The 25,657-nt window shown below is 40.9% G+C and overlaps 1 protein-coding gene across 3 annotated transcripts; it reads left to right on the top strand.

The window, feature by feature from the left end:
- Window positions 1–11,311: 11,311 nt before the first annotated feature.
- tmem102 (transmembrane protein 102) lies at window positions 11,312–25,657 on the top strand. 3 transcript variants are annotated; one of them, XM_017710301.2, is made up of 3 exons: window positions 11,312–11,413; window positions 13,042–13,252; window positions 23,969–25,657. In XM_017710301.2, exons 1-3 carry the CDS (start codon window positions 11,360–11,362, stop codon window positions 25,330–25,332), a joined length of 1,629 nt encoding a protein of 542 aa, XP_017565790.1. In that variant the 5' UTR covers window positions 11,312–11,359; the 3' UTR covers window positions 25,333–25,657. The 3 variants fall into 3 exon arrangements, with proteins under 3 accessions (XP_017565790.1, XP_017565791.1, XP_017565789.1); XM_017710302.2 differs by having other exon boundaries at window positions 11,318–11,448; XM_017710300.2 differs by having other exon boundaries at window positions 11,329–11,644.

Raw genomic sequence — 25,657 nt, forward strand, 5'->3', positions numbered from 1 at the left:
TTTGTGAAGAAGTCTCACAGGTCAGCGTTGAGACGTCTCAATAACCCTTCTGGCTTTGATCCTCTGAGTGTGACGGCAAGAGGCAGTTCATTATTAGCAGCCTCGATTTAGAGCAGCCAGTGTTCCAACCTATCTATATTCAAATGAAAAAGTGAAATCTATTGAGGCACTAATTCCTGGGTCTCTGATTGTAGGCACATTGCCGGGTTTGGGGACCTTTTGAAAATTGGTTAATAAATCTCCAGGTCAATTTGCGAGGTCAGCCTCATAAGCCAACTTCACGGAGAGGAGACATTCCTATAGACCCTGCATGTCCCAGTAAACTCTGATCGGCTCTAGTAAAACCCTCATTAACTGAGACTATTAGCGCTGCTCTGGAAATCAGTGTCAAGCAATCAAAACTACTCCAGTCTTTGCTGCACAGGACCTATGGGAGAGCACACATTTGTCTACACAAATAGGGCATCTATCCTGAAAACAAGAGGCTAAACAGCATATAACTTTGTTTTATCACGCTGTTAAATGTCAGTTCCACATATAATTGGGTCTAATTTGGAGTCAGGGCCCTCCTAAGTGAGTACTGTCTCTAAAGGCTGGGAGAAGGTTCCAGAACTCATGCGAGGAGGCTGTTTTTACAAGTTTCTAGTTTGTTTTCTTTCTCGTGTTTTTCTTTTCTCAGTGCTGACATTTTCAGCAGTGCTGGGAATTCCGCCAGCCGCTCATTATCAGAGTAAGATCGCCGTCTCCTCGTTAAAATCCATAAGGGCGTAGCGCACCGCTCTGCTTCAGGAGACCACGTTAAGTGTCTATTCTCTCTCTCTCTCTCTCTCTCTCTCTCTCTCTCTCTCTCTCTCTCTCCCCCTCTCTCTCTCTCTCCCTCCCTCCCTCCACCACCTCTCCTTGGTCACTGTTTGGCAAGGATCACATTGCGGGAATCAATGTCTTTAAGTGGCCAACACATCACCAAGGCTTTGTGGTCACTCTGTTGTGAAGTTCTCGTTGTGCTTGCATTAGTTGTGGGTGCTGGTTGGCAATTAGTCCACTGGCCTTGCAGCTTGTAGCTGTACTGCTGACCTGTTTGGTGGGAAAGGGCTGGCTGAGGTAACAGTTTATGGAAGATATTAACTATGTTTCATCTGAGTTTGACCTCCATCTGTATTACAAATGTGCAAATGTACAAAAGGCATGGATTTACATATTTTACAACCCTGTTGCCAAAGTTGGAATACTGCAAAATGAAAATGATAACAGAATGCAATGATGTGCAAATTGTTTACACCCTATTTTTAATTGAAAATAGTAAAGGAAACATATCAAATGTTAAAACTAAGAAGTTTTATTGTTTTTTTTTTTTTTTAATGTATAAAGACATTTTTAATTTGACTGCAGTAACAAAAAAGCTGTGACGGGGGTAACAGAAGACTCGTAAAGCTGTGTAATGCCTCCAGTGGATAGCAGGTCAAATTTAGGGAATCAGCCACGATTATACTCACCAGATTTTGTTACAAATATGTAATCAATAATTGGCCAGTTAATTACTTTGATTTCGGTTGATCTGTGTAATAAAGCAGTATAAGGATGCTGCTGCTACATCAATACCAGAATGTCATAGTGTATGTTGCCTCTCACTTTCAGTGTAGCTCTTTATTTGATTCAAGACATTTAAATATGCCACTGATTTTTCCTTTAAGAATTTAAAATGGCCCATCAAAGAGCAAGTAATGTTATTCATGTTGCAACGTCAGCTCATAGATAGTATTACAAACATGAATAAAAGGCTAATAAAAATGGCCCAGTCAATGAATCCCTGGTTAGATTTTTTGAGATCATGAGTTGTTATTGAGTTGTTATCTTGAATTTTCTCAATATAATCAAACTTTTCCTTGAAATAGCATTATTTATTGAATCATTAGAAGCATTAGATCTTGAAACATTGGACCTCATTCACCAATATCTTCTAAGTTTTTTCTTAAAGTTATTCTTGAGAAAGATTCTGAGAAAAGTCTACATCAGATCCAGGATTCTCTTAACCTATAGAACTGTTAACACCTTTGTGCTCTTGAGTGTGTATAGATTCTGTTCTTACCCCAAATAAGAAAACACTGGTGAATGTCAGAATCTTTGTGAAAATGGTGCAAGTGGGATTTAAGAAGAAATGTCTTCTTAAGAACAGTTGGTGAATGAGGCCCAATGTTTTCCCAAAATAACAGGTTTAAAGTCCTAGTCTATGCTGAAATGTATCACTTCAGTCACATTCATCACTTCACTCAAGTGAGAACAGTTTACAAAACTAGACTTCAAAAAAATAAAATAATTATAAGATCAAATAGGACTCCTAACAACTATGTAATACCTGGTTGACCACCAAAACCATCAGATAAACAGTGCTTAAAGCTTTCATCTTTGAGAGAGGAGAAAATCAAGACCCACTGTTGCTTCAGGTCTGAAAAAATCCACAGGTGTTTCTGTCCATCCTTCCACTGTGAGAGGACAACTCAACATTGAGTCTGTACGGATGTGCAGCTGTTACTGAACAAAGGAGAAAACTGAACATCACTGAATGTGTTTGGTATTACTTTGTGAGAAACAGAAAATGCAACCAACTTCTAAGACTGAACTTTGGAGGTGTGGAAAAATATCCCTGCAGAACTTAAAGGAAGTCTGAAAACAATGGAGGCTGTAATGAAGGCAAAAGGTGAACACTCTCAATGCTGATTATTTAGAAATCATATTTAGTTTTTAAATTTAGTATAATTTTCAGTTAAATATTTATCTTCTGCTTTTTTCTGATTCTAAATGTGAATAGCTTGTACTTAATGGCTGTTTTGACTGGACATTAAATAAATCTCTGAAAACACATTTACACAATATTGTCTGCTAGCTACACTCTTTTTAGAAAAGAACCAGAATCAGAATCAAGCTTTATTGGCCAGGTATGCTTACACATACAAGGAATTTGGTTTTGGTTACAGGAGCTCACAGTCAGGCAGACATTCACATGTAGAGAATAAGATAAAATGAATCATACCTGTAAACCTTACATTGTGCAATGTATGAGTCTAAAGTTAAAGTGCTGAGTGCAGCAGAACCACGGTGTCTATATCAACCCCAATTCCAATGAAGTTGGGACGTTGTGTAAAACAAATAAAAATAGAATACAATTATTTGCAAATCCTTTTCAACCTATACTCAATTGAATACACTACAAAGACAAGATATTTAATGTTCAAACAGATAAACTTTATTGTTTTTGCAAATATTCACTCATTTTGAATTTGATGACTGCAACACGTTCCAAAGAAGTTGGGACAGGGGCAATAAAAGACTGGGAAAGTTGAGGAATGCTCAAAAAAACACCTGTTTGGAACATTCCACAGGTGAACAGGTTAATTGGAAACAGGTGAGTTTAAGAACAACGTTTCTCAACATGCAATTGCAAGGAATTTAGGGATTTCCTCATCCACAGTCCATAATATCATCAAAAGATTCAGAGAATCTGGAGAAATCTCTGCAAGTAAGTGGCAAGCCAGAAAAGCAACATTGAATGCCTGTGACCTTCGATCCCTCAGGCGGCGCTGCATTAAAAACCGACATCATTCTGTAATGGATATTACCACATGGGCTCATTAGCCAATTAACTGTTGTAATCTTGAGTGGGGGATGAACACGTATTTTCAGAAGAGGGAAGAACAGAGGGTGACATACAAGAGTGGAGGGAGGTGCACACAGGTGGATTATATCCTTAGCAGGAGATGCCACCTAAAGGAGATTGGAGATTGTAAAGTGGTGCCAGGGGAAAGTGTAGCAAGGCAGCATAGGGTGGTTGTCTGTAGAATGAGATTAGAAACAAAGAAGAGGAAGAGGGTGAAGACAGAACCAAAGATTAGATGGTGGAAGCTGACGGAGGAGGATGGTTGCAGGCAGTTCGGGGAAAAATTGCAACAGGCCCTTGGATGAGCTACCTGAGGACTGGGAGACTACAGCTAAGGTGCTGAGAGAAACTGGCAAAAATGTGTTGGCTGTTTTGTCTAGTCAGAAGAAAGAAGACAAGGAAAGTTGGTGGTGGAATGAGGAAGTCCAGGAGAGTATTCATAAGAAGAAGGCAGCTAAGAAAAAGTGGGATATCCAGAGAGATGAAGGAAGTAGGCAGGAGTACTGTGAGGCTAGTCGCATAGCGAAAAGAATGGTGGCAAAGGCAAAGGCTCAGGCCTATGATGAGCTGTATGAGAGGCTGGACAGTAAAGAAGGAGTAAAGGACTTGTATCGTTTGGCTAAACAGAGATAGAGCTGGAAAGGATGTACAGCAGGTTAGGCTGATAAAGGATAGAGAGGGAAATGTACTAGTGAGTGAACAGAGAGTGTTGAGTAGATGGAAGGAGTACTTTGAAGAACTAATGAATGAGGAAAACAAGAGAGAGAGGAGAACAACGGGGGGAGAGATAGTGGATCAGGAAGTGCAGAGAATTAGTAAGGTGGAAGTGAGGGCAGCTTTAAAAAGGATGAAGAATGGAAAGGCAGTTGGTCCAGATGACATACCTGTGGAGGTATGGAGATGTTTAGGAGAGAAGGCAGTGGACTTTTTAACCAGGTTGTTTAACAAAATCCTGGAGAGTGACAGGATGCCTGATGATGGGAGAAGTAGTGTACTGGTCCCCATTTTTAAGAACAAGGGTGATGTGCAGAGCTGCAGTAACTACAGAGGTATAACGTTGATGAGCCACACCATGAAGGTATGGGAAAGAGTTGTTGAAGCAAGTCTAAGGCGAGAGGTCCAGATCAGTGAGCAGCAGTTTGGTTTCATGCCCAGAAAGAGTAACACAGATGAAATTTTTGCATTGAGAGTGTTGGTAGAGAAGTACAGAGAAGGTCAGAAGGAGCTACATTGTGTCTTTGTGGATCTAGAGAAGGCATATGATAGGGTGCCAAGAGAGGAACTGTGGTACTGTATGGGGAAGTCAGGTGTAGCTGAAAAGTATGTTAGGGTGGTGCAGGACATGTATGAGGATAGTGAGACAGTGGTTAGGTGTGCAGTTGGAGTGACAAATGGTTTCAAGGTGAAGGTAGGGTTACATCAGGGATCAGGTTTGAGCCCCTTCTTGTTTGCAATGGTGATGGACAGGTTGACAGATGAGGTCAGGCAGGAGGCTCCATGGACCATGATGTTTGCAGATGACATTGTAATCTGTGGAGATAGTAGAGAGCAGGTGGAAGAGAATCTGGAGAGGTGGAGGTTTGCACTGGAGAGGAGAGGAATGAAGGTCAGTAGAGACAAGACGGAATACATGTGTGTGAATGAGAGGGAGGCAGGTGGAAAGGTGAAGATGCAAGGGGTAGAGGTCGTAAAGGTGGATGACTTCAAATATCTTGGGTCAACCATCCAGAGCAATTGACAGTGCAAAAAAGAGGTGAGGAAGAGGGTGCAGGCAGGATGGAGTGAGTGGAGACTGACCCTCAGATGTCAGGGCTGATGTGTGACAGAAGGATAGCAGCAAGAGTGAAAGGGAAGGTTTACAAGACAGTAGTGCGTCCTGCTATGATGTGTGGTTTGGAGACTGTGGCTCTGTCTAAAAGACAGGAGGCTGAGCTGGAGGTGGCGGAGATGAAGATGCTGAGATTTTCGTTGGGAGTGACAAGGATGGACAAGATTAGAAATGAGCAGATCAGAGGGTCAGTGAAGGTGGAGCAGTTTGCAGATAAAGCCAGAGAGGCCAGGTTGAGATGGTTCGGACATGTGTTGAGGAGGAATATTGGATATATTGGTCAAAGAATGTTGGAGATGGAGCTACTGGGTAGAAGGAGAAGAGGTAGACCTCAGAGAAGGTTTATGGATGTAGTGAAGGTGGACATGTAGATGGTTGGTGTGAAAGTAGAGGAGGCAATGGACAGGGCAAGACGGAGGCAGATGATCTGCTGTGGAGACCCCTAAAGGGAGCAGCCGAAAGAAGAAGAAGAATCTTGAGTGGGGAGGGGGACTTATTTTGTGACAAAAACAAATAAAGTGAACTCTTAGAGGAAATATGGTCACCATATGTTATTTTCCTTTCTAATGTAAGTCTCTCTTCATATGCTGTTATTTTCTTATATTTTAGAGTGCTAGCAAATGGTCTTTTGCTTGCCTAAGCGGTGATAACTCTCACACTCTCAACTTGCCCCCTACCTCTTTTTGTATTGAAATGACCCTTTGTCTCATGACCTTAAGGTGATAACAATCACCCCCCCATCTCTACTCCCTACATCTCTCCTTCTGCAACCCTTCCTTATCTTTCCTCAAACTCCTTTTCCCCCTCCTTAGTTTTTCAATGTATATAAGGTTCTTCCAAAATATTCTTGTTAGACTAGACTCCTGATCCTGCCGATTGACTGTTGATCCACTGTGCTCTGTATGTGGAAATAAACTCCAGTCAACGCTGAAGCTCTAGTCTCCTGACTCTTCTTGTTGAATTTCTAACAACTCAGTAAATAAAAGAAGTGAATCTAAAGAGTTTTAGGGCTTACTTAGTGCCCACTTTTTCCTCTGCCTCTCTTCCTTTTCCATCTTCTCCTTCTTCTTCTCCTCCTCCGTTACACATACAAAACACATCTCCTTAGGCCTCTTCCTCTGCACACTGTAATTACCTCACCTCCTGCTTCTCCTGGACACTAGCTGTGTTTGGAGCCCAATTGATTTTCCGCTTCTGGTCAAAGTCAGCATGACACTAACCCTCAATGGCTACACGCACACACACACACATCCCGTCAGCAGGGAGGGTTTATAGAGATTCTGTCTGAGTTTGTGGGAGGATATGCTCGTCCCTCTTTGAAATGAAATGAAAATGTTTTGCCCACACACTGATGCGATTACCCAAAGCCGTTCCTCACACACATACACACACACTCTGAGGGTAATGTGTTAAGAGCACAGAGAACGTGCTTTTTTTCTCAGAAGCATAAATCATAACAGTATAATGCAGAGTCAGTGGAATCTCTGAGCGGGACATGGTAACACTGCATCTCACTTTCAACTTCTCAGTGCCTTCTAAAGGTGACCATTACGACTAGAGGGCTTTTATGGTTTGCAGTAAACCTCCCTTAAAGTAAATGGCATTTGAAACTGTCATTTAAGTTTTTCTGGATCATCAGTCTCACTATTGACCTTCTATTGTGCTCTCTGTCTGCACAAATGGTCGCTATAACATGCTAGACACATTACAGGAGGTGTGTAAAAGACATCATTAAAGAGCAAACCAACAAAAACCCTTGTGCGTGTGTGTTCTCAATGGCGTAATTTTACCACAAATTGTGAGAATTGATTTAAAGCTCAGAAAGATGTATTGTGCAATGAAATTAGGGTCAGCTAAATCCATTTCATTGATAATTGTCTAACAGTTGAAGAGACTGAGAAATGATTACATTATTGCCTAGTCAATGCTCTCTCTCTCTCTCTCTCTCTGTCGCACACTTTCCATATTTTCATTCTCTCTCTCTCTTTCTCCCCTCTCTCTCTCACTCTCTCTCTCTGTCGCACACTTTCCATATTCTTATTCTCTCTCTCTCTCTCTCTCTCTCTCTCTCTCTCTGTCACACACTTTCCATATTTTCATTCTCTCTCTCTCTTTCTCCCCTCTCTCTCTCACTCTCTCTCTCTGTCGCACACTTTCCATATTCTTATTCTCTCTCTCTCTCTCTCTCTCTCTCTCTCTCTGTCACACACTTTCCATATTTTCATTCTCTCTCTCTCTTTCTCCCCTCTCTCTCTCACTCTCTCTCTGTCGCACACTTTCCATATTCTTATTCTCTCTCTCTCTCTCTCTCTCTCTCTCTCTCTCTCTCTCTCTCTCTCTCTCTCTCTCTCTCTGTCACACACTTTCCATATTCTCATTCTCTCACTCTCTGTCTCTCTCTCTCTCTGTCGCACACATTCCATGTTCTCATTCTCTCACTCTCTGTCTCTCTCTCTCTCTCTGTCACACACTTTCCATATTTTCATTCTCTCTCTCTCTTTCTCCCCTCTCTCTCTCCCTCTTTCTCTCTCTCTCTCTCTCTCTCTGTTGCATGTCACACACAAATGTTGACATGATTGCGTCATGCAGTTCTTGTAGATTTTTCAGGTGTGCTTTTATGCTGCAAATCTCCAGTTCTACCAGATCTCAAAGACATTCTGCTGGATTCAGATCCAGTGACTGGTGTTCATGAAATCGGTTTGAGATGACTTTTGCTTTGTGACATGGTACATTATTTTGCTAAAAACAGCCATTAGAAGGGTGAATTGTGACCATGAAGGTACACACATGGTCAGTGACAATACTCAAATAGGCTGTGGCATTCAAGCAGTAATTGATTGATATTAATGGGTTCAAATCTGTGTCAAGAAAACATTCCCCAGACCATTACAGCGCCTCAGATTGGGCAGACTTGGCCATAGATTCACGATGTTGGTGTTAAATTCTGACCCTAGCATCAGTGAGCCTCAGCAGAAATTGCAATTCCTCAGACCAGGCTTTTTCCTGTCTTTACCTGTCCTTGGCTGGCAGAAGTGGAACCCAACAAGGTCTTCTGCAGTTGTAGCTCATCCGCCTTAAGGTTTGAATAGTTGTCCATTCTGAGATGCTTTTCTGCTCACTACAATTGTAGAGAGTGGTTAATCGAGTTACTGTAACCTTTCTGTCAGTTCAAACCAGTCTGGCCATTTTCTGTTGACATCTCTTATTAACAAACTACTCCCTTTCACAAAACTAACACCCATTGATTGGTATGTTTAAGTTGGTTCCGTGTATAGGATGTAGTAACTTATTTTCACTTAGAAAATCAACAGATTTCAAACTTTTGCACATAACTGTACACACATACAGGGTGGCTCAAAATCTAAGACCATGTTGAAAATCTAGGAGCTGTGAATAAATAGAAAGTTACAGTACCCAATGCCAAGCGTCAGCTAGAGAGGGTATAACCCTCACTAGCATCAGCTTCAGGAGCATAGGAACTATTTTCTTAAAAAGGGATGGAGTGATGGAGCTTTGGGGTGATTCGGAGTGGCATTTGTGATCCAGAACTAATCATCCAACCTCAGTACCTTTAATGCCCTTGTGGCACTAATGCCCCTGTGGCTACAGCAATGCTTCAAACATCTATTGTAAAACTTTATCAGAATAGTAAACGCTGATACAGCAGCAATGGGGGAAATGAATGGACATTTTTCATTGTGCAATTTGTTCATAAGTGCAAAACAGATTTTATGCTACTCTTATTTTATTATTATTATTATTTTGTTGTAGAGTCTAGAGATTTAGCTTTAATTTTTATTATTTATAATGTTGATAAGGTTTATACTGTTTCCCGTTTCTATTACTGAGGTCCTTACTTCTGTTACTCTGCTGCTGCTGCTGTAATACTGTGAATTTCCCCGCTGTGGGACTAATAAAGGATTATCTTATCTTATCTCAAGCCACATATTAATACATTTAATTTCAGAAGAAATGTTGGGACATCTAGGGCCAGTTATCCATACCCAGATTAAGCCTAAACCTAGAATAAATAGAATTGTCAGTGGAGATTCACCATTGGCTCTGTACTTTAAGACTAGGCCTAAGCTACGTCCGGGAAATCAACCCATAGTGTACACACTTTTGTGATTGACGCTACATTGGGTACTATACAAATTCCATGTACACTATATGTATTAGCAAATAAAAGTGATTCTGGTTCTAGATTATGAGACGAAACTGCTGAGAAGGAGGCACCAAGTTGGAGCACTGAGGAATTAAAACTTCTCTGGCCTTCCTTCCACAGCCCCAATTATCTGCACTGCCAGACACTCAGACGTCTCTTCAAAAAGGAGGCACTTCAAGGTGACACCTCAGTGGAGGGGGTCGGGATGGGATGGGGGACCTGGCAGTAGTTTTGAACATCTTTTGATCACATTTCACCTGATGGAAAAATGCGAGGGAGAGGAGGGGAGAGGAAGTGTTTAAAAGTTGTCACGGGGCTCGCTTGAGAGGTGCCTGTGGTGACATTTCGTCGTTTTAAAGCTTGAGATGGTTTTCTCTCGCTGGCTTCCACTCTCGTGGTGGAATGTGAGGGTGTAAACCAGTAATAAGACTATAAGTGTAGCTCTCACAATTGCAGTAATCCGGTCTCTAAAGTTGTTCGAGAAGTAAACAAGTGTGATACTAATAATGACTTTTTTTAGAGGGTTCTTTCATATTAAAAAAAATGGAAAAAAGTCTGAGACAATGACAGATCAAATTAAAGTTAAAGAGATATGTTTTCAAATCTTTTTTTTTTAAGTGAGCACTGAGTTTGACTGCCATTTAGAAGCATAATAACAGAAAGAGTCTCTGCACGTATTCTGTGTTTTACAGAAGGTATTGCAGAATATTTGTAGAAGGCCAGTATCTGCAGATACTATGTATTGAAACAAACATACAAATATTCTGTGAGGTGTGCAGGGGAGGCAAAACTATTTAAAGCTTTAAAAATAAATGGAATAATTTAAATATTTAGCTTTTGCTTAATGAAACAAACTGATTAATTTATGGTTGTAAATAAATTCCACTCTTAAAAGTCATTTGCACCCTAAAAACAGTCCCTTATAAAAAAAGATCTACCACCTCATTTCCAAAAAGGTTTGGATGCTTTATAATATGTAAATAAAAATAGAATGCATTCATATCTTGTATTTAATTGAAAACAGTAAAAATGCAATATATCAAATGTTGAAATTGAGATTGAGAACTGAGGAGACCAATTGCTGTAGTTTTGAAAGTGTATATATGTATAGAGAGAGAGAGAGAGAGAGAGAGAGAGAGAGAGAGAGAGAGAGAGAGAGATGAAATAAGTTGCTGTTGTCGGAACAAAACCTTGTATCTCCATTTTTGACATGACTTGAAAGTACTGGTGGTCCTATATATTGTGTGTAAATTTCATGATGAATGGACCAACAGAAATCATCTAAAATTACTTGGAAAAACGTCTGGTTCCAATGACTTACATTAACAGTAGAGTAAAGTTACCAGTTTGGAGATACGAGATTTTGATCTGACAACAGCAATATGTAAAATGCCCTTTTTAAAATATTCACACATATGTCAAACATATGGAAATACGCAAACGTTAGTTAAAAATTCTGAAAATACATTCTTTGAAATATGGGATGTCTTTGCTGACTGACAACATGTGGGGTGAAGAGTAACTGTATAATTAGCTTTTACGGTGAATTATGGCTTTTGATCCCAGCTCTCACAGTGAAGGAAGGTGAATAAGAAAACAGGTGTACTAACTGCTTGATCCCGTTAAAATACTACTAATCCCAGGATCCTCTGAGGTGGCCCATGATTTCCGAGGTTGGTGTTGCCAGGGGGAAGGCGTGTGCCCGGACTTGGAAATGACGGGAGCTGGAACTGGATTCCAAATCACATACCACAACAAAAACAGCGGGGTATAAGACACAGAGCATCGAGCCAACGAACCAGGGTGTGTGTGTATGTGTGTGTGGGAAAAAAGGCGTAGTAACAGACTGTTTAAACCATTTCAGCTAACCGTTTTGTTAGCTTCATGCACTTGTCCCACACCTGCTTCTGTGCTAGCGAGCCGGCTAATCCGAGCTGCTCGAGCAAAGCTGTGGAATGTGGTTCTCCTGCAGAGGCAGCAGCAGCAGCGGCAGCTAACGGTACATTTATAGGTTATGTGTGTGCTAATCTGTCAGCCGTTTACGTCCCTTCCCGCGATACACCCAACAGACCTCAGCGCAGACGGCTTTCACAAATGTCGGCAGAGTCTGAAAACATAAACAGGCAAGTTAGCTAGCCAGTTAGCTGGACATTGGCTAGCTAATTAACTAGCCACGCTGCTCCGTAATCTGCCCACTGACCCGGTTAGTGCCGGTCAGACAGACTGCCGGGGTCCGCTGAGCCCTGCCAACAAGCTCAGCCAACGCAGTGAACTTCAGAAACGTATCTTGAAGTCGTAACATACTTTATTATTTTAAAGTTAGAGACAACAGCTTTGGCGTGACATGCTAAAGTAACGTTAGAACATTAGCATACCAGCCCCCGACGTTGTTACAGTCAGAGGGACTTATTTCCGTTTTATAAGCCGCTGGTCACTATAAGCCACTTCAGGTCGTTGCCCTGTGGTGAGACTATTTAAAGCGTTTCCATTTGTGTTTTCATCCAGTATTGCTCCAATATTTCGAGGCTGAGGTTGACTTCTTATTCGCCAGCTAACCTACTTGTTCACATTACCTCCGTTCTACCTTAAACGGGGCAGCAGTTAAGTTATATCCGCCAGAATGTATCTCAAGCACAATTTAAGGTGGAACGGGAAAATTCGAATAAGAAGCTGACTTCAGCTTCGTCCAATATTGATATTTCATATTTCACTGCTTTTACGAAAATGAAATCTTAAGTTTGTCCAAATGTGTCGGAGAGAAACGTTTCTAAATTCGCCCTGACGATTCTTTTGGTCAGTCCGCGATACCGCATAGTTTTAATGAAGAGAATAAACACAGTAACCAAACCTCCAGTGTCCTCCAGTGAAGGCAGCCAAAGTAGCTCTGTGTTGAGACCACGGCTAAGGAGAGGGGTTCCACTATAGAGACACCTTTATTTGTGGAGTGATTAGGTCGACAAAACCATTTATAACTTACACAGTGAGCACATTTTGACCCTTAAGACGTTAAAGATGTTGTTTAGTTGCAGTAGAATCGATACATTCCACACATTTAAGTTTAAAGATTGTAAATTTCATATTGTTTAGCTTTTGTCCTTGTTGTTTTACCAGGTCATCTTGCTTTGGATTAGCTACAATTTTAATAGACTATTTAATAGACTAATAATGTTGAGTAATACACACACATACACACACACACACACACACACACATATATATATATACATATATATATATATATATATATATATATATATATATATATATATATATATAATCTGTCCAATTTAATGAGCAAAATGTGGACATCTTGTCAGTAAAGGTAATAGATAAATGACCTTTTAAAGTAATGGGTTGCTTGTCATGTCTAATTGTTATAATATACTCTTCTCTCAGGTTCTGCTGATGGAAACGCTGATGAGCGCAGTGGCCGCTCGGCCGGCTGCCCCGGTGAAGCGCATAGCAGAGGTAGACTTCCGCTCGGGCACCTCACTGGAGCAGCTGGCATCGCAGGTGCAGGAGCTCGTACAGCTGGAGCAGGGCGAGTTCGGGGACCAGACTGCACTGGAAGTGCACACTGCCAAAGACTTCATTTTCAACATGCTTGGTGAGAAACATGTTTTGTATATATGAAATGATTAGACATAACTTGGCTTCTTCCAACTTTTGACAGGTAGTATACCTGTAATGAGCAGACATACCTTCAGTATTGCTACGGTTCTAATAAGCTGGAGCAATTGCAATCTATGCTTCCAAACACAGTGGCCACAGTCCAGATATTTTTCTTGATTCTATCATTCATTGGTGAGATTTCCACACAAATCTTCCACACTGTTGATTGCAGGTAAGCCTGTCTGACCAATAGGTGGCACTGTTCCCATTTTCTGTCTGTTTCTGTTTTACAGCATCACTGGCCAGATCTATTCTGGTTTAAATCCCTGCGTTTTTTTCCTTCTCTTTTTTTGTCTCTCTACTCTCCCTATCCCATTCTCATCACTCATTGCTACATTCCCCTTTCTCACCTAGACACCCACACACACCACACATGCACAACGTAACTGTCATCATGTCTTCTTCTGCTAGTCTCTATGACAATAGCTCAGAGAGGGAGAGGGAGATTTTCCTGAGCTTTTCATTCTTCTCCTGAAAATATCATAACAGCCGCTTCACATAATCTTGTCAAAAACTGGATTAGTTAACAGACAGCTTCCATGTATCTCTCTCTTTCTCTGTGTCTCTCTGACTCTCTCTGGCTCTCCTGCTGTACTGTTTTCCATCATAACCTTTTTCTTTATTCTCACACTTTTAGCCTGTAGCTTTCTGTTTGACTTATTTTTTGTCAGTGTCTGTAAAATACCTCACAGTACTTTATCTGTCTAGTGCTTTCTCTCCTCTATTCTCTGCCTGCTGGAGAGATTTATTTTTCTCTGGTACTTTTTGGTGTTTCTCTTTATCTACTCTCATTCCCCAGGGTGCAAAGATTTTCAAATAGTTTGTATCACTCTGCTTATCTCTCTGCTACTCCTCATTCGTTCATGCCCCCCCCTTTGATTGGCACCCAGATTCCATTAAGTGAGAACTTCACTGATAGAGAATGCCAACACCATCTCTCTCCTTTTCTTTAGTGACACAGAATCAATAGTGAGCTATTCTAAGGCTTTTTTATTTAACTTATCGCACAGGTATTGAGATTGAGCATGTGTAGGTTAAAAACAATCTTATCCAGCTACTTTGTTCAAGGGGTACATACTTAAAAAATCTAAATTCCTGAAGAAAACTACAAATTATGATACAAGTATACCCTCAAAGAACTGATTCAGTGTTTTCCCATTAGTGCACTTGCAGTTAAGGTTCCAAGTTCTTAATTTATTCCACTCTGGTTCTAAAAACAGATGATGAAAGGGAGCAGAAAAAATCTCACTGATCAAAACAGTGTATCACAATCACCATCACTTGCTTGCCACTATCTTATAATGCTGTTCCAGACAAACATTAGCATACTTACAGCATGCTTTTCTACGTACTTGATCCTAACCCTCGAACCCCTTACCCCAGAAGAGCTCATTATACTGAAGCAGCATTATAGCATTCTTAAAGTCTCAGTGCTGTGCAGGAAAATCAGTGGGGAGCACAGTGTTTATTCTCCAAAAATGCAGTTGCTCTGCATCCTGTGATAAAGGTCATGGGTTTTTTGTTAAATGATGCAAGTGCCTATACACAGTTCCTCCTTTTCTGACAAGGTTCTTGTTGAGCCCTTTTTAAGATGGATAAGTTTTACCTGTGGCGATGCCTTAAGTTGAGAGATTACCATCGTTTTAATCCAGTATGAATTTACAAGTCTGATAAGTACAAGTCTGATAGCTTTTATAATTTACTAATTCTATCACTCCCACAGAAATAGTAGTCTTGTTCAAATTGACCTCACAGCAATTAAGGCTTTGTTCACATTACAAGCCTTGTTGGTCTGTTTTTTGCTATATGCCTAAAAACAAAACTAAACAACAAATAAACAAATGAATCAGAGCTAGTTTAAGGGGAGCCAGGGAACTTTGGGTTTCTCCCTTTATATCAAGAACATCACTGCAAAATGCCAGAAGGCACCCATGCGTGAGTCCTAAATGAATCAGAGTACATGGAGCTAAACAGTTAGACAAGTTTAGAGAAGTTAATTTTAAAAAGTTTTCTTATTTAAAATTTTTTTTTTTAAAGTTTATTTTAGATAGTAGGAGTTTTTTTTAATTAAAAACATTTAATTAAAAAGTTAATTTAAGAGAGTAGGAGTATGTATTACTAAACGTACCTGCATATTTCCTTGTTTCTACAGCAAACAGGATCTAGGTGGTAGGGTGCTAGCTTTACTGCTAGTGAGTGCTGATTGGCTGGCTAATGGAGCAGCTCATTGGCTGAGTAAAGTGGTTTGCGATAAGGGTGTGAATCTCTAGACACCTCTCGATTCAATTTGATTACAATTCAGAGACTTTGATGTGATTTAAAAAAACGATTATCGATGCATCTTGATAATTTCTTTTTCTATGGAGGATTTCTTTTTCCTTCACTATGTGAGGACTTGGTACTTTTAAAGCAAAACATTTGTAATTATCCACAATGAATTTACTTCCAATATCATGTATTAAGAAATCAAATGGAAGTGATGTGGCAAGTGAACTGGAAGGCTCTCACTTACTGCTTATGTTTGGAGCACATGAGACACTGGCTGCCACTCATCTGTGATAAAATGTGCTGTTCTGGTGAAATAAGATGCTGCAGCAATAGATGTCCATGCAACACATGTTATAGATGTCCTGTCTGTTTTCTTTAGTGACATTTTTTTTTTTAACTTCGGTTTTGGTCTTGTTGAAAGTGGGGGACTCTCTGTGTCAGTAAAATATCTTCGGGATGGATGTGTGCAACATAGCGAGAAAGCCCTGGTTCTCAGTGACTGAGAACTGGCATGCAGACTGCGGGTCACAAAGCAGCGCAGTGTAAGTCTGCGTTTTTGTTTATATTTTTTAACCTGTACTAGGATATCATCACATACTGAGACATACTGGACATTAAATGATGAGGCTCCCAAGGTTGTTTGATTTTTGTTGAAAGGACAAAATGACTAAATAATGGTTAACATTTGGGTTTGTCAGCTCATGACCTGACCTAACCAGCTTTTAATGCAGAGGGTGCTGGCTGGATTTCTCACTCATGCACTTATGTTTTTGTTATGTGCCTCCACAGACTGTCCGGGAGCTGCGCTTACATGTTCTGCCTTTTTTGCGTTCCGTCAACATTACGTTATAAAATAAATATTTAGAAAATAGATTTTTGGCATTTGTGAATCGATTCAACCCAACCCCCCCTATGTGTTTGCTCAAACGCTCCTTGTTAACCCATTCATTTTGGACTTGCTCGTGATTGCCCTCTAATGTTTGATAAACCTGTAATAAATAGTACGTTGCAGTCCTCCTCTCTACAGATTCTCCTCATGCATTTTGATATGGCCGTTCTTGTTTGCTGCTGGACTTCTATGTTGCGCGGGAACATTTGAAAGGCAGTACCAATGCGTCATACCTAGAACTGCAGACATGAATCATGCAAATGCCTGATTAAGTAGACACATCTCATAGGCTTCATTTGATTAATGTGCATAAAGTTCAGCTAAACTCAACACATCACATCTCCTGACTGGAAGAAAAGGCTTGCTGCTCAGATGAGCTTCCTTTATCCTCAAGTTCATAACAGGATTGCTGTAATCTACTATATTTTGGTGATTGTCGAATTAGACAAAGGAAAAGGAAATGTAATTGATAGTACCTCTTGCAAAATAAGTCTTGTCAGGTGGCATTTGTTTAAGTTCTATATGGTGTTAACTGAAAGTTAGTTTTTGTTGTTTGTTTGTTTTGTTTGGACCCGTTTCATTTTAAGCTATCATGTGTCAGTCTGGGCAAACTGGTGTAAATTTCGGATATTTTATCCCATACAAATAGTAGGTCAGTCAAATCCCTTACAAATTACACTACAGGACCTCCTCTGGTAAAAGAAATCCAGCTTGAATAGGGCATTAGCTTGTTGGTTCAGTATTCACACAGATTCTTCCTTTATCAGATGGAAAGAATCCTTAATGGGTCTTACATGAGTAACTTGACCAAGTATGCTAACATAGCCAGCAATGAATAGAAGCCGGTATCCACCAATTGCCATGTTGTCACTTGCATAATGCAAATTTGTTTGCTTCCACTTGCTGTTGGCAGTAATAGCATTTTCTATCTATTCTGGAATTTTCCTTTTAAAGACTTGGCACTTGGTTCATTGCAAATAGATAGTTGACAGATACTTCTACAAGTGGCAACTGATTCCGTAATCAAGTTGTGCTGAGTGATCACTGCTTTCATGCAGATGGTGTGGTTGCTTGTTCTCATGGTCAAAGGCTAATTGTATTTTTGTCTTAAGTAAAACAACTTCTCATTGCCCTGATGGCTTGTATGCATTTGTGGGCTAATCACGTTTATATCTTGTATGTAGTACATGAACTTAGTATTCGTTCCACTCAAATTTTGGATGTGTATCAATCTGACATGCTATCTTACATAGATGATTGTGTTGTGGTAATTATGGAGCATATATAGTGCTGATTTTACCACTGGTAAAAAAAAAATCCTTTTGAGTGGGCTGAGTGGATTACAGGGCCACTGAGTTCAAACTCCTGTAGCTGTGTTATGTGTTCAAATGAGGGTTTCATACCCAGCATGGTGCTGAACTAATACCTTATAAAAAGGCATTACTGGTGTGGTGCTTTGTGGTGATTAATATTGTGCATAACAGCCATGTTTATGAATAGACTCCCATCGTAACATTAAAGTAATTAACTGGCATTTAATGAGGTGATCAGCGCATGTTTTATGCTGGCATGTAAAATGCTTCAGGCAAAGCAATCATGGAGTCAGATGGCCGACTGCTGAATGACTAGCTTTTGCACACTGGTCTGGCTATTTCCATGTTTTTACGTGCAGGTTTAATAGGCACATCCCAAACTGGGTTAGCCTGTATGTCAATCAGCAGTATAATTACATGACATCCAAACCCATCACCACATGTCAGTCACAGATAATGGTTTGAAATTTGAATAATGTCTAACTGCCATTCATCTTCACCCAAGAATATATCTGCTTTAAAGATTTTAAAGCCAGGGTGCCCAGCCCTGGTCATGGAGATCTACTGCCTCGTCCTAAGAGATGCAGCTTTAACTCAAATCTAACACACCTGATCCAGTTAATGAAGGCCTTCAGGATGGTATGGTTATTTTTCTGAATCCAGAACTATTTGTACCTTAGTTAAGCAGCTGTGTTCATTTCCTTTTGTGGAATTGGAAAAAATACACACATACACACACACACACACATACATACATACATACATACATATGTATATTATATATATATATATCAATAATCAGAGACAGGGAAACCTCAGGTGGATTTTACCATAAGGAAAGAGTTACTAGGCAGTTTTGCAACAAGCGTGATGCTCTAATCATTAATATTTAGTAAGCATGGGCAATATAAGAAAAAACAATCAGCATTATATATTCTAAATCTACTCGGTTATCATTACCGATTATATCATTTTCTAATGGCTTTTTAGGGCCACATAGTAAGAGTAGAAGTGAATAAAATATTATATGTACATATTGCTTAACCTGGCAAATTGTTTAAAGGTAAATTAGTTCTCTTTAGTTGTCTGTCAGCTCTTTTTCCCCAACACAGTGATTATTGCCTTTTAAGCATCCTCATCAAGTTACTTGTCAGTCATTGATCATATTCAGTTATATCGGCTTATCGACCAAATGCTAGAACATCATCTCGGCATTCTGGTCTCCTAGCTCTCTTTTCTTTGTGCCATGATAGATGGGGTTCTTTAGGAGGCGTGATGGTGACAGACAGCACTAGTGCTAACAATAGGCAGAAGCAGTAGCTGCAGTGGAGGAGCTTCAAGTTCTGATTTGCCATTTACATGCTTTTTGGTTTTATATGAATCTTTTCTGTGAAGGTTTTAGGGGATTGCATTTTTAGCTCAACTCCTAGTTTCTCATCAAGAAGGGTAACCAAATTCAGCAGAGGTACTCAGGTATGACACACATCACTTGGCAGTGATAAGATGATAAGTGATACTTTTTTTGATCCCACAACCGGGGAAGTTCCACCTCCGCATTTAACCCATCCGTGAAGTGAAACACCACATACACACAAACTAGGGGGCAGTGAGCACACTTGCCCGGAGCGGTGGGCAGCCCTATCCACGGCGCCCGGGGAGCAGTTGGGGGTTAGGTGTCTTGCTCAAGGACACCTCAGTCATGGACTTTCGGCCCTGGGGATCGAACCGGCAACCTTCCAGTCACAGGGCCAGATCCCCAACCTCCAGCCCATGACTGCCCTGGACATGTGGACATGATGAGAAAATCTGTGTTCATGTATTTGTAACCACACCATGCCTTTGCACTGTCCATTGGAAAAGCAATCACTCTCCTGTTTGGTAGCTCACCAACAGGTTTGCACACACCTGATAATAACATTGCAGAGCATCCCATACAAACATAAGTATTTCAGCCTCTCAACACTTGCTTATGTAGCTCATATTATTTAATGTAATTAAGTTGGATGAACCTCAATTCATGAACGGATGTAAAATGATTTTAAGTGTTGGTTTTTGTTCCATAGGGGATTACATTTGCATAATTATGAGCTCTGCTCTGGGTATCACGTATCTGAACAGCATATGCCCAAACATATGGCATGAAGAACAGCTGCCCAAAGGTGCTTTAGATTTGACAGATCATGTATTTAGATCTGTCACCAAATACCATGCTCACCCCCTTACAAAAAGATGAATATCATCTGTACTCTTTTTCCTTGTTCCACCCCAGAAAACTCTGTGTGAAGGATCAGACAGATGACAGCCAAGTCTGTGTTTTAGGCGTTCATCTAATTTAGACTGGAGAATGATAGTTGGTCCACATACGTGGCCTGAATCAGTACAAGTGGAAGTAAGTGAGGCTGTTCATTTACATCTTCTCAGAGTAATCTGCCTTTCTTAAGACAGATAGAGATTCTGTCTGTTAAACAGAGAACAGGAGATTTGCAAATGGTCATAGATTCATTTTCATTTGTCTGTCTCGGTTGCTCCATCTCTCTGAAAAACACACTTTTGCTTTTTTTGCCATTTGCTTTCATGCTTCAAGATGGTAAAAAGGGATTGGAATGTCTCTGTTTGAATATCAAGGCCTGCATCTTTGAGGAACCACTTTAGTGTGACATCGGAGCTTCGTTAGAGATGTTCCTGCAGGTCCTTGGCCGGAATTCTGTTTAATTATGTTATGCTTTACATAGCAATTACACATTCTGAAGTCTTCCGCTATATATTACCTACTCCCCTACTCTTAGTCTGCATATTATCACCAACTCCAAGCATTTTAATTATTACCTCAGTGGAGTTCTAAATGATGTCTTTCAACTCAGAATCACAATCACGTTTACTTTGTTTAGCATTCAGGTATTTTTTGAAAGAGTTGCTGCTGCATTTGTTTAAGTTAATTTGCAGTTGTCACAGTAGTGCAGTGTAGGCAGGAGAGATCTATGCTGGTATGAGTGTGCGTGGGTGTGTGTGATGACGCATAGTTCTTGCCGTCTCCCCAGAAAACTGAGCACTAACAGGAGTTGAATTAAAAAGTTTTTCATCTGTGCTTTTTCCCCCCTCCTTGCCTAGTAGATAGGCGCAGAAGTGGAGTGTGGAGGGCCGAGGCTGCTCTAATGGACTGACTGCTTTCTCTATGTGTGTGAAGCCATCACACTGAGATAAGAGTTTTTTTCTTCCTCTGCTCCCCATTTGCCCCAATTTATTCCTCTCCGATAAAACAAAACAAACCCAAATCCGAGCCTTCTCGCTGCGCTGCCCTCCACGCTTCTGCATGCCTCCCTCCTTCCCTCCCTCCCTCGTTTTCTTTTTTCCTCTGTGCAGATTCTTTCCTCCCCACTCCTTTTATCTTTTGTTTTTCAGTTTCAGAAGTGCTTGAGAATGCTCTGCCTATTTCTGGCGGGCGGGTGTGTGCGCTTGTCCAATTTCTCAACAACAAAAGGAAAAATTTGCACTTTGATTTAATCTTGCTTGTTTTACAGGCTTTAGGGGTCTCTGCATGCATTAAATGTGTGATGTTTTACTTATCACTGCCTGGTGAGAGATGTACATGTGTTAAAAATCTCTCCTGCTTAAGTGGCCATTCTTCCCTGTCTCATGGTCCATACAAGCTGATTGGTTAATTCTATGGACAAATAGAATTAGAACTAAAATAAAATATCAAGGAGCAGCTATATTAAAGGTTGGTTAAAAACATCTTTAAGGAACAGTTTGGCAAAAAATCTAATTCACACAAGGCTAATGTTGCTAACAGACATTGCAATCAGTAATCACCCAAAATGTTTTCACAACTACATGCCAAAAACTCTCAGCCCATTCAGCCTACATGCAGGTCTTAATTCGGGTTCCTGAGACAAGTCGATATGGTTTAGATCACAGTATAATTCACTATGAACTATAAAAATGAAAAAGGAAAAAAATATTTATTATCCAGAGTACAGTGTCTGATTACAAATTTGAATGAAATGTTTTCTGTATAAATGACCCTCAATTGTACATGTTTGAACTTGAATATACACATGAACAAATGCGTCAGTTGGATACTGAACCCACCAGTCACTCTCTGGACCCACCACTTAGCACAAAGTTGAGGTTAGTGTCTTATTCACCAGCTTCTTATTTAAATTTTGTGTTGCTTTTCTGAAGGTCTCCTTTGCTAGTTTGTGGTCCATTGCCAAAAGGCACAGTTTGCATGCGTTTGCATCAGTAGGAAATTGGTGATAACATAACTTGTAACTCTCTTATAATAAGCAGACCTTAGGTTTGACTGTATTTACAGTTTGTACCAGTGTAGTGACATTTTACAGCAAAGCCCTGGGCTACATTGTACCAGAGTTTGAAGGCAGAATAGTAGCAGAAGACAGGGTGTTATGTGGATGAGAATGTAGCTCCGGTATTAACGTCTAAATAAGGTCTGTCCATGGCATTTTACCATTTTTTTTTCCTCCCAAACAAGTTTACATGCCATACCAACGTAATTTAAAACAAATATATGAAGATTTTGCCATGTATTTGTAGAAACGGTTTTACGACTATTTACCTTCAGTGTGTGTTAGCACCGTTGGAGCAGCTCCTATTCTAAACTAAAGAAACAAAACCTGGACACAAACATGTCTCAGCTGATTGGCTGCATTTCGGTTAAGTGGAAAATTGTGTGAATTAGATCTTTTGCCTCACTACACCTTTAAGATTATTTTAACTCATCTTTACTGTAGTTGCTGCTTGATATTTTATTTTATGGTATAAAAATTATTGTATGCTTTGGATCCTCGCATGGCACAAGAGAGTCAATGGACGATGATGGGGTGACTAGTTACTAATGAATTGTACCTTTTGATTTTTCAACAAATTATTCCTTTAAATACTGTGTCCAACCCTAGTTGCTGGCAAGGTTAATATTGTAATTTCACACCTGAAAGTCCGAAACAAGGTTCATGTTTTTGATACATTGTATACATTTGATCTAGTTCATTTTGGTTTCAGGCTGCTATTTAGTGAGTGCACTAAAGAACTTGGCATGACATCCCTACAAATTGTCGTCATCATCATCTATGTGAGCTACATCTCCCTATACTTGACATTGATTTGTTCGTAGAGGAGCAAATGGCTGGTGTTGATGTGTTGTCTGTTCTGTGGGTGACCTTTTCTGTTTGAATGGAGAAAAAATGAATATTTCCTCTTTTATTCTCTCAGAAAAAACATTTAAAGTTTCATAATTTTTGTGGGGTTTTTTGATTGTTTGTTTGTTTTGTTTTTCCAAGTTGACATTTGACTTTTTTCTGTCACACCAAATTATTCATTTTTACTTCTCTCCTGGTTCTGGTTCTCCTGGTTTTCTTCAGTTTGTGGCCGGCGATAATTGTTCCAAAAATATGCGATTTTGGTTCTACCAAACTGAAATTTCCGAAGGTCCGGACCACATAAGGTAGGCATGAAAGCTCCCTAACTGTGCACAGAACCATAATGAGGAATTGTGAGAAATAGGCATAAGGAAGCATCTAAAATTCTAAACTTCTTATATGTCATAGTACAGTGAGCAAGAACATTAAATGCTTGTTTCTTTTATAACCTTTCCAAATGTCTTATGTTCTTCTCAGCATGCCCCCTCTCTTTTCACAGTCTCTCTCTCTCTTGCTCTGTCTCTCCCTCTTTTTCCTTCTCAAGCTGTCTGTTTCACACTCATTCACACATACAAGAAGAGTTATACACCCACGTTTGTAACACTGTGGCAGGGGGTTCACACACTGGCTTAGTTTGCAGATAATTGGATGAGTGAAATCATGTTATAAGATTTAAACTGCAGGACGTAGCTCAGAGTCTGAAAGAAGCGCACACAGACAACACAGTCTCTTACACATCCACTGCATTGCTCGTACATGGAATGTCTTTGCAGCTTTGGCAAGATTTTAAGACCTAAAAATTACTTTAACTTCTCTAAAGGATAAAAAAAATACATATAGCTCAGTGAAACATTGCCTTGGGCTTTGGAAAGCTGACATTTAAAACAAAAAGTCCAAGTCGGATTCATGCCCAGTGATAATGTCATTGAACATTGTGTACCATACTTTAGTCAAAGTCTGGGTGCTCTATTTCTGGGTGTGTAATAAAGTAATTTTTCTGACTTGGTGAATGTGTCTTCTTCTAGGCCTGGTACAGAAGGTGGACAAGAGGCTTCCGGTGGCAAATGAGTACCTGCTGTTGTCCGGTGGTGCCAGGGAGGGTGTTCTGGACCTGAACCCTGAGGACCTGGGTGACTACGCCCGAGGTGTGGACTTTGACCTGGATTTCACCCTGTTGGTCCCAGCCCTCAAATTGCATGACCGCAACCAGCCTGTAACTCTGGACATGCGCCAGTCTCCGCCATGCCACTCTTGGCTCAGCTTACGGCTCTGCGACCCTGCCATGCTGGCTCGATGGGGTATCTGCTGTGAGGATGAGGCCAATGGGCAACGTGAGGAAGATGAAGATGGAGAGGAAGAAGGTGGTTCCATACTGGGATCAATTCCATCGCTGCAGTCTCCACAGTCTTTGGATGGCTGCTACTTCTCGCCATTGCTGGTTACGGATTGGTTCTGGAATGTGGTGGGAACAGCAGTGGAAGAACTTCGGCGGAATCCTCAAAGAGGGATTCCAGTTCCGGATCGCATTGAACGGAATGGCCCTTTGACCACTCTGATCCTCAAAGCAGGTACCAGCCGTGTGCTCTACGATCTTCTACCCGTTGTGTCGTTTCGTGGCTGGCCAGCAGTTGCACAAAGTTGGCTAACCACCAATCACTTCTGGGATGGAAAGATCACTGAAGAGGAGGCCATCAGTGGGTTTTATCTGCTACCCTGCTGTTCCCCGGCCGCAGGGTCTGCCTCTAGACCAGACCGTGAGTGGAGACTGGCCTTCTCGCGGAGCGAGGTCCAGTTGAAGAAGTGCGTGCCCTACCCTATGGCTGCAGCCTTCCAGGCGGCTAAGGCAGTTCTGTCAAGATTGCTTGCTCGTCCTCGCACCGGCCTTAGCCTCTACCACCTCCGCACATTGCTTTTCTGGGCCTGTGACCGCTTACCTGTAGCCTACCTAAGCTGCCCAGAACAAGAGACACCTGCCCGTCTACTACTGGGCCTGCTAGACGATCTAGCCCACTGCGTGTTGGGTAAAAACTGCCCCAACTACTTCCTCCCTCAGTATAACATGCTAGAGCACCTTACTGATGGCGCTGCCCTGCTGGTGGCACGGAAGCTAGCACATTTGCGCTCTGATCCGGCCGAACACTTACGTGCGGCACTGGAGCAAGCCAGGCAGGCCTGCCAGCTAAAACGAGAAGCTGCTGGGGCCAGTAATGGACATGGGGTTTCATCACCCAGCCGTGGGCCATCTGCAGCAGGGTCACCTCAAGATGATCGACTAGCACAGAGGCTACAGCAGCTAGTCACAGAAAACCCTGGCAAATCCATTTCGGTCTTCCTCAACCCAGATGATGTCACGAGACCACATTTCCGCATTGATGATAAGTTCTACTGAGATAACAAAGTCACACTGAGAGCCACAGAGTTAATGCTAAAGCTAAATATTAAAGCTGAGAGCATGCACCCCTCCTTTGTGCATTGCACTGTACTGTTTCAAAATTAATAGCTCCCACACAAGTCGGGCATAATCAGTGATCTTTTTTTTTTTGCCAACGCTACAATCTGTAAGCCAGCTCTGCAAAATATGATTAAGCTGCTGCTACAGAGACCATCTGACCCAAATCAAGTCCTCTGTCAGCTACATGGCTCTGCTACCAAAAAAAACAAAAAAAAACAAGCACAAACAAAAATGAGAAAATCACCAAATGGAGGAAGGGACA

Source organism: Pygocentrus nattereri, chromosome 2 (assembly GCF_015220715.1).
Source record: "Pygocentrus nattereri isolate fPygNat1 chromosome 2, fPygNat1.pri, whole genome shotgun sequence".
NCBI lineage: Eukaryota > Metazoa > Chordata > Actinopteri > Characiformes > Serrasalmidae > Pygocentrus > Pygocentrus nattereri.